Below are 15,916 nucleotides of genomic sequence, written 5' to 3'. Positions count from 1 at the left end.
CCTAGTTGCGCGCTGCGGGCGCCATCTTGTGTCGAAACACGGAAGTGTATTCCTTTGGCACGAGTCTGGGGCGAGTAAGTGCACTCGATGATGTCCACTATAATTTCGAAAAAATATGTCCCCTCAAATAGTGCAATTTGTAAAGGTATAGGGAGCTATTTCGGACACAACCTTTAAATAATAAATCTCGATAATGTATAAATCCCACCTCTCCCGCGCGTTCCGGAGTCTCAGGCTGCTCTGTATGTATAGTATGTTATGTGTATAAAATAATTTGGACTATGTTTTTAACTCACATTACATAAACTGCAGGAAAAACAGAGAGCTTTTTTATCATATAATAATTAGCAGAGGATGGTTTCGATCCATCGACCTCTGGGTTATGGGCCCAGCACGCTTCCGCTGCGCCACTCTGCTTCACAAACCCTAGTTGTTTAGTTCTGACTGGTCAAAGTCACGTGATTTTAGCAAACGAGGCTTCATTACGTCATTACTGGTTCGAAACGTTTCGAAAATCCGACGATTCATCACCACAAGGAGGAGTTGATCACTAATGACCAGTGTAGGTGAACGCGGGTCAGTTTTATTATAAAAGTTCATAAAACATTTATTCTTCTGACTATTAACACTACCATTTTGTCTACTTTTTTGTTTATAGACAGATTTAATGACAAAAATGTGCAAACCCTTCCAAAACCCTTCCAAAAACTGAATCAATTTGCGAAGCAATTGGTTCAATTGATTCGAAGCTTCGAAAAGCATCGTTTCTCCCATCACTTATTACAGCGTTTATCCTCTACATTGCTAAAATCTCAGAGTGTATGTCCGGGCTTTGACAATAATTTTTTGCATTGTTTTATTGACATTGCATTTAATTCTTTAAAAATATAAAATTATATTTTATAACTTAACATAACTAATATACCGTAAATACTATCTTGTAGCTTGATAAAACATTGATTTTGTAAATATGTTTTATTTCAGTTTTGTCTGAAAGGGGCGAGTTCCGATCTGACCAATCAGAAACGCCGTATATCACGTGCCTGTATGCGCTTGCGCCTGTCTCAGTCAGTCACGTCACGATGCAGCGCGTGCTGACTGTGAGGCTTGGGCGACTCATTACGCTGAGAAATAAACTTGCATTGCGTTTCGGACCCGGCGCTGTAAAAATGTCCACCCTACTGATAAGTCAACCAAAGTACAGCTGGTTAAAAGAGTTAGACCTGCAGGAGGACAATGACGGAGTTTATAACGGCTCCTGGGGGGGAACGGGAGAGGTAAGAGGATCTGACGTGCTAAATATAGTCAAACCAGAGGCGCGACATTCCTCCACATTTCTATTCATCATATATATTTATTGTTGATATACTCTCATAACATGTTAGAGTTGTATCTGTACTCGTGGTTGCTGGTTAAAGTTTCCAATAAATAACTGATTTAAAAACATTAACGCATCTGATAAAACATTGACAGTTGTTTTCATCAGACGCGCTGCACCTGTAACGGAGTTAGTTTAATACATAACTTATGTGCTGCTGTGTATCACACAGGTAATCACGTCATACTGCCCGGCCAACAATGAACCCATCGCCAGAGTCCGACAGGTAAGTCAGACTCATGAACAAAAAAAACACATATACTAAAGAGGTTAACACATACTGGTGTCTGTTACTAAAGAAACTGACAAGTAATGTCTATCACTAAAAGTCCCCCATGAAGTCCAAATTATTTTCTTAAAATTATTTAAAGAAATCAACAATAATGATTTCAGGCCACTTGACAGAACTGTCAGATTTCACTGCACTACTCACGCGCTGTTTAAAGGGATAGTTTACACAAAAATGAAAATTCTGACATAATTTCCTCACTCTCATGTATTCATTTATTTCTTCTGATGAACACAAAAGAAGATATTTTAAGAAATGTTTGTAACCAAACCAGTCAGAAGCACCATTGACTTCCATAGTAGGAAAAATAATACTCTGAAAGTCTTATCTTTCTTTGTAAACGATGACAAAATTGTTATTTTCGGGTGAACTATCCCTTTAAAGAGAATTGTGTGTACACACAATGCGAAGCGAGCACCCAGAAAGCCGCATCTCATGGCTTCAGCACCCATCGGGCAACTGTCCCAAACATTTTTGCTGGCCATGGTGCACTTCTTTTTGTCGAGCCTTGAATGAATATCTTTTAGTGAAGCAATTAAACACATACTGACGCTATTTGTTTATATAGTGATGCCCTGTGAAGTTTGATGTCTCTGAATAAATGTTATGTCCTCTTTCATCAGGCGACTACGGCAGAATATGAAGAAACTGTACAGAAAGCAATGGAAGCCTGGAAAGTTTGGGCAGATGTAAGCACATGAATTATCATTCACATGAATTCTCAAGTAGTGACAGACTGATAAATTTGTCATGAAGTTGTTAATGATTAGACATTTTGAGATTATACACAATTAACTGATTAAAGGGACACTATGCGATATCTGAAAATGTAAATGAACACCAAGTCTGTTTTGTTTGTGTATTGACCAAAAACATGTGTGTATAGACCTGGCTGTGTAAATAGGCAGACAACCAGAACACATGCACCCACCCTAAAACCAAGTGCCGCTTATCTGTGGTCAAGTACCCCACTACACCAGTGACGGTCCCAAACGTGTTTGTGATTACCAGACGTTTACCTGCATGCATACTGTGGAGGAATATTAATCTGAAACCTTCGAGCGCTTTGGACACAGTGAGAAAAGTCACTGCCAGAGCGCCACTACAGCCTGAGAAGCCCACAGCAACCAGAAAAACAGTGTGCAGAAACAGACATTTAGATGCATGCACACAATTAAACTACATCTATATCCATTCTAAGATTGACGCAAATTTCTCATGCATCACTGCCTGCCGATTACTGCTACCTGAACTTGTCGGCACTTCCTTGTGTGTTTTTTACATTCTGCTAGGTTGCACAATATCAGTCTTTATGAAATAAACGAGATGATTGTAAAAAGTATAATACAGATATATTGTTGTATAAAGTCCTTCTTAACAACAATACTTCAGTCCTTCTGTACTGAACACATCTAATTTAATACATTTCTTACTCAGGTTCCTGCTCCAAAGAGAGGTGAAATTGTTCGACAGATCGGTGATGCTCTGAGAAAAAAGATTAAAGTTCTTGGCAGCTTGGTAAGAGACGTGAGCATTAAAACTATTTCGATGTGAAGTATTGATAAGTGTTGTGATGTGAATGTGCTGTGCATGTGCAGGTGTCGTTGGAGATGGGTAAGATCTATGTGGAGGGTGTTGGTGAGGTGCAGGAGTATGTAGATGTGTGTGACTATGCTGTGGGACTCTCTCGGATGATCGGTGGACCCATTTTACCCTCTGAAAGTGAGTTGGACCTGTTGATGCTGTCTCAGTAAAACATCAGTCCAGTACTGAACACTTGTCATCCGTCTTCAGGGCCAGGTCACGTACTGATCGAGCAGTGGAATCCAGTGGGTCTTGTGGGAATCATCACAGCTTTTAACTTCCCCGTGGCAGTTTACGGCTGGAATAACGCATTAGCTCTTATCTGCGGCAACGTTTGTCTTTGGTTGGAACTCTCTTTTCTTATTGGTTGACATGTTTGTAGTATAATGTGTACACTTAATGTGGGTATTAATTAATTTTTTCCCAACAGGAAAGGAGCTCCTACCACACCTCTCACAAGCGTTGCGGTAACAAAGTACATTTGCCTCTCAATTTCATTTAATTTATATAGCAAATTTCATCCAAACGTGGAATAAATAAAAAATACTTAATTCTTCATTGTGGATAAAATGTCACATTTAACTCTACCCCCAAAAAAAGCCAAATGTATTTTCCAGAATGTGAATATTTTTTACATTTTGATCACTTTTAATAGAACACAGTAAAACACTTAATGTGTAAATAGTGTTTTAAATTTTTTTCCCAATACATTAAAGATGCACATTAAAAATAAAAATGCATTGATATCTTGAACGCTGTTATCATGGCAAGGCAATGCATTTATGTCAATCTTAAACTGCATGTTTGGTTGATCACATGGATATGGCTACTGTGGGTCATAGCGTGACAAGCTGGTAACTTGAAGTGTGTCACTTACAAATTACTTTAAAATAGTCCAGTGATATTTAAATAAAGTTTATGTGCCCACTGTGCATTGTAGTGCTTAGGGTTGTCGTCACTGCATGCAGCTATATTTTGTTGTGTTTGTATATTTGATGTTTGTGTATTTCTGTACAGAATTGTCGCTGATGTGTTAGAGAAGAATAATCTTCCTGGTGCCATCTGTTCTATGACCTGTGGTGGAGCTGACATTGGGTATGTGCAGGGGCCAAACAATCATTATTATAATGTCGTGTAAAAAATTATACCAGCGCTATAATGGATGGTATGATATGGCACACTTTATGTTGTTTCTTTAAAATACAAACACATTATTTTGATTATGGGTGTTTGCACACTGGTAGCATCTGTCTGTGAGATACCTTTCAGTTAGAGAATTTGTCATTTTTGTATGAGAAGCAATGAAATTAGTCCAAGTTTAGTAGTTTATAATCATGCAGAGCACTTGCAGTATTAAGTGTTAACACTGAAACCCTGTCTTTGTGTCTTTGTGTGTTTACAGCACGGCGATGGCTCGGGACGAGCGAGTGGGTCTGCTCTCATTCACGGGCAGCACTCATGTTGGTAATCAGGTGGCAATGATGGTGCAGGAGCGCTTTGGTAAGTCCAGCTTAATAACTCGCGTAGCCAACAGATCACAACTCTTTCATTTTACAGTATGTGCAATATATACATATGGTCAATGAAAACCAAAGATTAGAAGCATAAAAATAAAATAGTGTGTAGTAATAGATAGATAAAATGATGTGTTTTTAAAGTTAAACCAGACAGACCCAGAGGGAATAAAGCGTAAGCGTTCTCAAGACTATGACGACTTTAAAGCTGGCTCACACTACAGGAGTTTAGGCCTGATTTTACCCTTCTGAGAATCAAAGAGACAATCCGGTTACGAACCTCCATCAGTTCAATTATACGGCTCAGATTCCCATGTATTGTGTGAAATCAAATGTTACACCTCCCAAATTATGTGTTTAAGAAAAAAAGTAAACTTATTTCAAGATTTTTTGTCTTACCCCATTGACAGATTTATTTGCTTGCTTTAGGCACAAGTTTACTTAATTTAATATTTTTTATGTAAAAACTAGACTTATTTTCTTAGATTATTTTGCTAATCCTAATAATGCATCTTAAATTAAGAATTTTCAGATATTTATTCTAAAAACAAGACAAAATACTAAGTAAGAAATTATTTTTTTTGCAGTGTGGGTGTGCTGCAACCAGATTTCATAATTGACCAGGATTTTTAAAATCCTGTCGCGTGAGCTCGGTCTTACATATTAGAACTGCACCTTCTCTATCAGTTTTGAAATGGCTTTTGACAACCCATTTATTCTTCTCTATAATAGCTTTTAACACAAGCTAACCCGTTTATTTCATTTTATTGTGTATAATGTAATTGTTAAATGCTGAAATTGGTCAGAGTTGTGTCTGTATTAAGTGCCCCTCAGATGGATTTTCTATAATTGTCTTTATTGTAGTGTAATTTTGCTGTCCATCAATGCAAACTGTCTGCAAAGTCGTTCATCTGAAAGTGTACGAAAAATAAAGTTATTTTGCAAAATAGGTAAATGCAGATGGTATGATTTTATCTAATTGTTAGGGGAAAATATACAAAAATATGACAGATGTATATTCAGAATATCTACAGATGTATCTCTTCATCTGCTAGGACACCAGACAATAACACTGTTGTTAGTACACACAAACCTGAAGACCTTAGTAGTGATCTTGTGATTCAGTGATAATGATTGTCTAATTGTTTAGGATGTGATTTTTCCATATCAATATGGATTTGTAGTATTTCTGACTTCAGGAGTGTTTTAGTTGTATTTGGGATGGGTAGTGTTTGGGATGAATGGACTGGGTTCCTCACACTTTCTATGTTGTGCATATGATGGTTAAGAAGTGCATATTAACTGCTTTATTATTTCAGTTAGTCATTGTAACTTAAGTCTGAAGTTTTATTTTTTTTTTGGTGTCTAATGCTGTAAAATGATGATGTTTTCAGGTCGGCAGCTGCTGGAGTTGGGAGGAAACAACGCCATCATAGGTGGGTCACATTTGATTCATTTAACTTTTTTTGAGGTTTGCATATTTGTTATTGGTATAATTGGACAAACTATGTTTATCTTTTGAGGTTACTGTCATATTCCTCCGATCTCTCACACACAGTGAAGATTTAATGCTTTTGTGTTTGTCACAGTGTTTGAAGACGCTGATCTCAGTCTGGTTGTGCCATCTGCTGTCTTTGCCTCAGTGGGAACGGCCGGTCAGCGCTGCACTACTACCAGAAGACTGGTTAGTGTCGTGTGCTAAAGAGACTAGCATTAATTCAGTTTTGAAATAACGTTTCCTACAAAGTTTCAGTCGTTCATCCACTCGAAACAGGGTGAATGGCACTTTCACATTCGCCTTGCAGCCCTCTATCAGCCAAAATCGCACTAAAGAAGTTTCCAACCGTCAGGTCTCGGTCCTATAGTTTGAGTGAAAACAACAAAAACTTGCTTTACGGCAGACCTACAATCCAATCAGTGCCAGCTTTGCTGCAGTAGGCTAAATTATTTACGATGGTGGTAATGAACAATTCCGCTTCTAACCTGTAGGGGGAGCAAAGAGCAAAACTCTTTAGTGTTGCTTTAAATTACAATTCAGTACACATTAAGTACAATGTTGTTACAATGATAAAAACAAAGTCGTCACTGCTGCGTTAGCGTTATATGCTAGTTAAAGCCCCCCTAACCCAGAAAATGCACTTTTAAATGTGTTTTTATTAGGAAATGAGTGGCAAGTGTTATTATATAAATCCATCTATTTTTCTTTGTGTAATCTCTTTTAAACCGCAACAGTCACACAAAACAGGCTGTTGGGGATCCCCTATCAATGTGATGTCACATTGATTATGCCCAGACCATAACTGCTCACAGACTCCGCCTTATGAGTGCATATTTTTTTTGCCTTTTGTCAGAGACACATGTTTTGATGTAGTCCAAAGCACCTGTGTAAGCGTTAGGGTTGTGCCGATAGACCAGGGTTCCTCAAATCTTACCCTGGAGGTCCAGAGCACTGCAGAGTTTAGCTCCAACCCTAATCACCTGTGATTTTCTAGTGATCATGAAGACCTTGATTAGCTTGTGCAGGTGTGTTTGATCAAGGTTGGAACTAAACTCTGCAGGCTCTGGACCTCCAGGGTAAGATTTGGAGAAGGGGGCGATAGACGATAGTATCGTGTATCGACGATCTTCGGACATATCGCCAATGGCAGGTTTTCATGGCGATAGTCATGACGATAGTTGGCGAATGGTTATTATTATCATCATCATAGTTTTATATTAACATCCACATTGCATGCTTAATCTAAATAGAGAATTCCTTCTTGCACGTACCTGCACTTAATGCGCGTCTTGGACTCCTTCTAGCACTAAATCCAGCACGCCGCGTCATGAGCAGCTGCGCTTCTCTCTGTCTCACGTGCACGCGCTCTCGCGTCTGTCCGAAGTCTAAACATAAACTAATAATCCTTATGTATTTGTTCAGTTTAATGAGTTTCATGCGAGCTGAGGCAAACTTTACTTTTTGTTTAAAATATGACCCGCTGCATATTGGCGCCTCTCTCACTCTCGCGTACGTGCAGAGAGCTGCATCCGGTAAGACTAATGTAAACTAATGCCCCGCCCCCCGATACTATCGTGTATCGCCGTTCTCACAGGCTGACGATAGGACGATCTCAAAATGGGGCATATCACCCAACACTAGTAAGCGCTCTACCCCCTACTTTACATGCGCGGAGGGAAACAGAAGCTTTCTTTGCATTTAAAAAATCACACACAAAACAGCGTGATTTTCATTGCAGCCACAAATGGCTATATTCAACATCGTATAATGAAAGATCTGTGGTTTATTTTGAGCTGAAACTTTACAGAAATATTCCAGGGATACCAGAGACTATTTTTATATCACTGAAAACACCTATAGATTAGAGACCCTTTAATGCTATATGCTAGCGTTTAGTCTGAAGTCCTACTATTGGCGTTACAGTTACGTTTTGCAGGTCCATACTGAAAAAAAACACAAACTTACCACTCAGAAACGTCCATTAACAATCTCCAAACTATTGTAAAATAGTCTCAAAATCTGTATCTTCATCTGATACAGACTGAAACATAAGATCTGTTTACACACACACACACAGAGCTACTGAAGGAGAAACAGAGCTTAACATTATTATTCATGACCCTTTCAATGCGTTCTTTAGCACCTTTAATGGATCGGCTATATTCTTCTTCTGAATTAGATGCTTCATGAAAGTCTTCATGACAAGGTTGTGGAGAGGATCGCTAAAGCATACAAACAAATCAGAATCGGCGACCCCTGGGACCGTAAGTTCATTACTTAGTATGTTGATGTTATAAATGAGTCTATGCATTAATTCTTGTATATTTGTTAACAGCTAATACTCTCTACGGGCCTCTGCACACCAAACAGGCTGTTGAACAGTATCTAGCGGCTGTAGAACAAGCCAAGCAGCAGGGCGGCACTGTCGTATGTGGAGGAAAGGTAACTGAATACTGTCTGTATGACAATCATTACTCCCTGTGTGTACACCAGAAACAGATCTTACTTCATTCACACCAGGGGTGGGCATTCCTGGTCCTGTAGGGACACTGTCCTGCAAAGTTTAACTACAACCCTAATCAAACACACCTGAAAAATCTCATCAAAAGCTGCAGGATGACTTGACAGGTTTAAGTTTGCTGGACACATTGCCCTCCAGGACCAGCAATGCCCACCACGGATGATCATTACTACCCGCCCGCTCCAGGTAACTTTCTGACCATTATCACCCGCTACCACAACATGTCCATTACACTCCAGCTCACACCTGCAATGTTTCACTCCGCTTTTTTACATTTAGTTTAAGAGCTACAAAAGCTAAACTTTATTTTTCACCCTAACTATGCATTAATCCACTTTCTAGCGTAATCTTCCAAGTAATATTTATGATCTGACCCAGAGGTGGAAAAATTATATAATCAATACATGCATGGAGGTATTGTCACATGATTGAAAATGTGAAAATTTACCAAGTATAAAACTATGAAAATGAAGAATAGTAATAGTGAACACAAGTATTTATTCTAGTTTCTTATTTGTAAAGTTTTTCAGATTTTTTTGCATGTTACACAATATGCCCATGTGCACATAACTTGTCACTTTTATCAGTTCAAATAGTTTCTAAACAGTTTGCAAGCAGTTTGGCTGTGCTGTAGTGATGAGAAACTGCTTTTAAACGTCTAATAAAAACCTCTTAAAATATCTAATTGCTTTGCAAAATGTTTTACATTTTCATGTTTTGTTCTTCTTATCTTGCAGTTTTCTTTATTCTGAGCTAACTGTAAAGTGACTCAACCTAATCCTAACCCTATGATTTAAAACCTGGATTGCTAAAACATGGCAGAATTAGATATTACATAAAAGTTGTGAGACTTAAAATACCAATCTTAAAAATGATTTCAGAGATTTTACCAAATGAATAAGTTAAATGTAAAAGGCTCTTTTTGAAATTATGATCTATCTATTTCCCAAATTGAGACACAATGTTGTTAAGTGTACTTGGCTAATACAAGAAGATTGAAATGTGTAAAAATAAGTCAATATAACACTGTTAACACTGTTGAATGGTCAGAAATCATTTGCTGCTTAATCGGTTTCTTGTTATTTGTCTCCTATTTGTATGAAGTCACATGTTGAGATTTAACTTTTCATTATTGTCAGATCATTGAGCGTCCAGGGAACTATGTGGAGCCCACAATTATCACAGGATTGCCACACGATGCTCCAATAGTTCACACGGAGACCTTCGTTCCCATCCTTTATGTGCTCAAATTTAAGGTAACTTCTTTGGATAAAAGTGTCTGCCAAGTAAATACATAAAACAAATTGAGAGCCAGCAATAAGCATAGTACATGAAGCTACATTTACAACTACATAATGTAATATTGTATTGTGTGGTATGATTGTTTGAACTGGTGTTGGTTTCTTTTGTTTCAGACGGAGGATGAGGCGTTCGCCTGGAATAATGAAGTGAAACAAGGGCTCTCCAGCAGTATCTTCACAAGAGACATGGGCCGAGTGTTTCGCTGGTTAGGGTATGTGTGCTGCTAGGGAAGAGGTACAGTTTCATACATGAGAAAATGAGCGCTATGTAATGATCATTGTCTTACTTTAGACCCAAAGGCTCTGATTGTGGCATTGTGAACGTGAACATTCCTACCAGCGGCGCTGAGATCGGAGGAGCGTTCGGTACGTATCCACACCTGAACACAGCTAAAACAAATCTCTGTAGGGAATCACAGAGAATAATATCTGTATTAGAAACTAATAGCATACGTTTCATTCTGAAATAATGCTGTGGTGGAAAAATACTTTGTACGTTGGAAATATGAGATTAAAATTAATTTTTATCCAACATCACAGTTTTATTTTTAAAAGTAAAAAACATGATGGAACATGAATGGGCGGACAGATTATATTGAAAGTGTTTGTTTTCAGAGGTATTCATGTCAATAATCAGTACCTTTACTTATAATTCAAAAGAAGGAAAATCATTAATAAAATCTGTTCAGTTATCTCCAGGTTAATAAAGGAAATGTAAAGCTGTGTATCATCAGCGTTATAAAGAAAATTGCCTTGGATGTTTTTTAATAATGTTTCTTACTACATCAAGACATTTTTCACTGGCTCCATATCACTATACTGCCTGTTTACTGCTCTGTACAATAATAGACATATTCAACATTACTATACAAACATATAGAAACTTTATTTTTGACAGTATGGACTGTGAACTTTTAGCCACAGTGGTTTTCCAAAGTTACTAGCCACACAGCATTTTCACTGGCCACAATTGTTTGTAGGGAAAATACATTTTATATGATTACAGTTGACTTTGGCATGCTATAGTTACTTGATTTACAGTAATTTTACTTTATTTACTTTATTTAGAACTCTTTCAAATGCAGATTGACCACCAAAAAGACTACATATATCAGCTGGTATATAGGTCATAATATATATTAAGCTGCATGACAAACATGTAGTTCACTAAGGTATAAATCATCTTGTTAAGTCTGACGTCATGCAACGCTTCCGGGTCTGACCAATCTCAAATTGGATAGGAAAATATTAATAACAAATCACTCTAATATACACTCATCATAATAAAAAACTCTAAAAACCCCGATCCTAACAACATCTGAGATGACCAGATATGGATTTTTTATTTTATATATTATTAACATATTGCTGTCTGTGACGGCAGTGTACTGTGAGTTTATAAAAGTCCCGCTTAAATGTGTGATATAAATAAATAGGGCTCATAAACGGCTGTTTAAATAATATCCTCTATTGAAATGAGTGGAGGAGAAACCCCCATACAAGACACTCCAGTAGATTCTCTAAATACAAATCTTTTCTTTCCTAAATACTTTTGTAAATAAATAATAAGCCTCTCAGTGCTGAGCCTTTTTAAGTTTGCGGTTTCTAAAATAATTCAGCATTTGTTACAGATTCAGTCAAATGTATTCCTCAGCATTTTTGGGGCACGGATATTTATTTGTAAACATTTATCTGGGACAGAGAGGGAAACTGAAGTTACTGAGAGCCAAATGCATGGCCACTAGAGTAAAATGTTAATGTTGTAGTTTTGTTTAATATTTTTCTTGCTGTGGACTACTCATCCTCTGTCATTTAATGCTTGGAGATCAGCAGGATTAAAGGGCTGGTTAGAGAAAACATATTGAAGCGTTCCAGATTGATCATCAGCACCATGTTTGTTTTAACCCTCAAGAGTTCCTTTAAAAAACTTCCTTAAGTGTTCCTAAGGCCACAAAATGACACCTTCCCAAAACTGCTCTAAAAATGTCATACGTCAATATTTTCTTTCATTTTAAACGATGCTATCTTTTAGAACTACTTCTGCCTGAAACATACATATCAAATATTAATATAATTCGTGAAAATTTTAACCCTTTATATGCCTGTTTGTTTACATTAGCCCATGTTTTTTTTAACAGAAAAAACAAAAAAACTAAATATTTTCCAAAAAACACATTTGAACCACTATGTGATTATTATTATTATTATACCCTGAGATGGGTCAAAGATTGGAAGCAACATTGATTTTCATGCATTGTTATTTTTTGAACAGGGTCAGATTTTATAAAAAACTTCCTTAAGTGTTCCTAAGGCCACAAAATGACACCTTCCCAAAAACTGCTCTAAAAATATCATACGTCAATATTTTCTTTCATTTTAAACAATGCAGTCTTTTAGAACTACTTCTGCCTGAAACATACATATCAAATAGTAATATAATTTGTGAAAATTTTAACCCTTTATATGCCTGTTTGTTTACATTAGCCCATGTTTTTTTTAACAGAAAAAACAAAAAAAACTAAATATTTTCCAAAAAACACATTTGAACCACCATCTGATTATTATTATTATTATACCCCGAGATGGGTCAAAGATTGGTAGCAACATTGATTTTCATGCATTGTTATTTTTTGAACAGGGTCAGATTTTATAAAAAACTTCCTTTAGTGTTCTTAAGGCCACAAAATGACACCTTCCCAAAAACTGCTCTAAAAATATCATACGTGAATATTTTTTTTCATTTTAAACGATGCAGTCTTTTAGAACTACTTCTGCCTGAAACATACATATCAAATATTAATATAATTCGTGAAAATTTTAACCCTTTATATGCCTGTTTGTTTACATTAGCCCATGTTTTTTTTAACAGAAAAAACAAAAAAACTAAATATTTTCCAAAAAACACAGTTGAACCACCATCTGATTATTATTATTATTATACCCCGAGATGGGTCAAAGATTGGTAGCAACATTGATTTTCATGCATTGTTATTTTTTGAAGTTTATAAAAGTCCCGCTTAAATGTGTGATATAAATAAATAGGGCTCATAAACGGCTGTTTAAATAATATCCTCTATTGAAATGAGTGGAGGAGAAACCACCATACAAGACACTCCAGTAGATTCTCTAAATACAAATCTTTTCTTTCCTAAATACTTTTGTAAATAAATAATAAGCCTCTCAGTGCTGAGCCTTTTTAAGTTTGCGGTTTCTAAAATAATTCAGCATTTGTTACAGATTCAGTCAAATGTATTCCTCAGCATTTTTGGGGCACGGATATTTATTTGTAAACATTTATCTGGGACAGAGAGGGAAACTGAAGTTACTGAGAGCCAAATGCATGGCCACTAGAGTAAAATGTTAATGTTGTAGTTTTGTTTAATATTTTTCTTGCTGTGGACTGCTCATCCTCTGTCATTTAATGCTTGGAGATCAGCAGGATTTAAGGGCTGGTTAGAGAAAACATATTGAAGCGTTCCAGTTTGATCATCAGCACCATGTTTGTTTTAAAGGACTCCTTACATACCTGATGCTTGTGTTATATGTTAAAAAGCTCCTCTAGATCAGCGGTTCTCAAACTGGGGGCCCTGAGATGGTGCCCCAGTTTTATGAAATTTTATAAAATAAATAATTTTATCATACATTGTGTAATTAAACTTCAGAAAATTAAGGCTTTGTATAATTCAATATGTTTTATTCAAATATAAAGTTTTGAAATGTTTTAAGTCATTAATTTTAGTGGTGGCGACACATAAGGATGCACTGTATACAAGGGAGGGCCGCAAGCCGCAAACATTTGCGAACCACTGCTGCCCTAGATGTTAATAGAGACTGCTTTTGTTTAACTGCTGTGTTTTATTTACACAGGTGGAGAGAAACACACAGGAGGTGGTCGAGAGTCAGGCAGTGATTCGTGGAAACAGTACATGAGAAGATCCACGTGGTGAGACATTTTAACATGTTTTCATACAAATATATACTGCTCAGTATTCTTTAATGGCCTGATTTACTTCCAAAAGTTAGATTTGGTGTTAATTGATGTTTTTTTTAAATTGACTGTTGATAGAGTAAAATGTTACAAAAATATTCAACACGAGCTGATCTCTAAGACTTATTAACATGCGCATTACCTTACTTGAAATGACAAAAAAATATATTTTTACAGCGTTTATTCATGTTTATTAAAGGTGCAATCCGTAACGTTTGCCTCTTTATCACCACCTCTGTCTGAAAATAAAATTGCAGAGTAGTGCTTTAGCTCATCTGTACAGATAAAGTTGATGTCTGTGATCACCGCATTAGATCAGATCTGTCATTGTGTGTCAATGTGACAGTGGGAAACACTTTAAAAATCTCTTCTGATCAAATCATATATCAGACGCTTTTGTTCTAACCAAATGAAAACATTTGGATAACTGTGGTTCAGAAGTGCACACAAGTTGAAGCTAGTTTGAAACATTGACTGGTCTGAATGGTGAAATGTAAACAAGTTTTCTCTGACTTTCCTCCCGCAGCACCATCAACTACAGCAAAGATCTACCGCTGGCACAGGGCATCAAGTTTGAGTAAACACTTACCAGTGTAAACACAGTAAAACACTAGCTCTTTATATCTTACTTTAGCTTTAATTCTGATGCTTTTCTTGTAAAACAATAATAACCCATTGATGTATTTTGTAAGCACTTACTCTTTTTCTAGGATGTATACTGTTCATTACTGAGAAACTATGCCTCTGTTAATGTTTGAAATGTATGAGATGATAATAAAGCTGTTTCATTTAACATGGAGGCAGAGATCACACAACAAACCACATACTGCTGTCTCCATCATTCACAAGCTGTCTGTCTGTCTGTACAGTAACACAAAGCTGCATCTATACTGATGATTTGTGTCCGTATGAAACAAAGATGTCGTATAAACTTTGTTGTAATGATCAGAAGGGTTATCGAATCATTCCTCACGTGTCTCACATTTACAGCTGCAGTTAAATTCACTTAAATTCTTGTTAATAAGAAGAAAAACAACATTGTTCATGTTCAGTCATTCTTGTTTCATGTGGTTTTCAGTGAGGTGAGACAGAGAGATTAGCTGGAGGCTACAAATAATAATCAGTAGGTCATACAGTATCTCTTTACATGTGTTAATGTTATCTGATCTTCACCTAAATCTATAAAAGTGACCCTTTATGAAGAAGCACCACAAGATGTCTCTAAACACGATCCATGAGTTTCAGCATTTCAGTGGGCATCAACGCTGGACCTTTACTTTATGTGTGTCAGTCATTCTGAGATTCAATCTTTCAGTCTTCTAGGTCTAATGAATAAATGTGATCCTCAAACAACACTTCCTGTTTGTGGACTAAAGTGTTCATGACATACTACGGCTTGAGAAAGAGAAGCTGCGAAGATTCACACATGGTAAGATTTCTGGATGTGTACATCAGATATCAAGAACAAAGTAAGTTTTATAAAAACATACATCAAGTTTTAAGTAAATGTAACAAAAAAAAAAACATATAATGTAATAATGATCTTGATACATAATAAAAGCCTGAGCTCTGTAGCGAATTTAAAGGATGGACTTATGATAATTAATTATATTATTAATATTTTAAAACATTCTCCACCATCCTGATAAGGGAAGCAAACATTAGCTTAAAAGTAAAGTACTAACAATGGGTTGTGATCAATTCAAAGTATGTGGATCAAATAAATTAAGAGAAAATCTTGAATCTCAAAAATAAGGGATTACTGTGTAATTTATTGACAGTAACTTCTGATGTAATTGAATTAAATGCTGTAAATGGACTGTAGATCAATGATATATATAAT

The 15,916-nt window shown here is 36.5% G+C and overlaps 1 protein-coding gene across 1 annotated transcript; it reads left to right on the top strand.

Moving 5' to 3' along the window:
- The first annotated feature begins 1,057 nt into the window (after window positions 1-1,057).
- aldh7a1 (aldehyde dehydrogenase 7 family, member A1) lies at window positions 1,058-14,895 on the top strand. Its single transcript, XM_055207043.2, has 18 exons — window positions 1,058-1,277; window positions 1,551-1,604; window positions 2,291-2,356; window positions 3,105-3,185; window positions 3,266-3,389; window positions 3,462-3,594; window positions 3,682-3,726; window positions 4,269-4,346; window positions 4,654-4,751; window positions 6,160-6,201; window positions 6,355-6,449; window positions 8,443-8,527; window positions 8,599-8,705; window positions 9,924-10,040; window positions 10,200-10,297; window positions 10,378-10,451; window positions 13,953-14,028; window positions 14,600-14,895. Exons 1-18 carry the CDS (start codon window positions 1,083-1,085, stop codon window positions 14,652-14,654), a joined length of 1,623 nt encoding a protein of 540 aa, XP_055063018.2. The 5' UTR covers window positions 1,058-1,082; the 3' UTR covers window positions 14,655-14,895.
- Window positions 14,896-15,916: the final 1,021 nt, after the last annotated feature.

This window comes from Misgurnus anguillicaudatus, chromosome 12 (genome assembly GCF_027580225.2).
Source record: "Misgurnus anguillicaudatus chromosome 12, ASM2758022v2, whole genome shotgun sequence".
Classification (NCBI taxonomy): domain Eukaryota; kingdom Metazoa; phylum Chordata; class Actinopteri; order Cypriniformes; family Cobitidae; genus Misgurnus; species Misgurnus anguillicaudatus.
The sequence above is the reverse complement of the archived record's forward strand: the minus strand, read 5'-3'. Positions and strand labels throughout refer to the sequence as shown.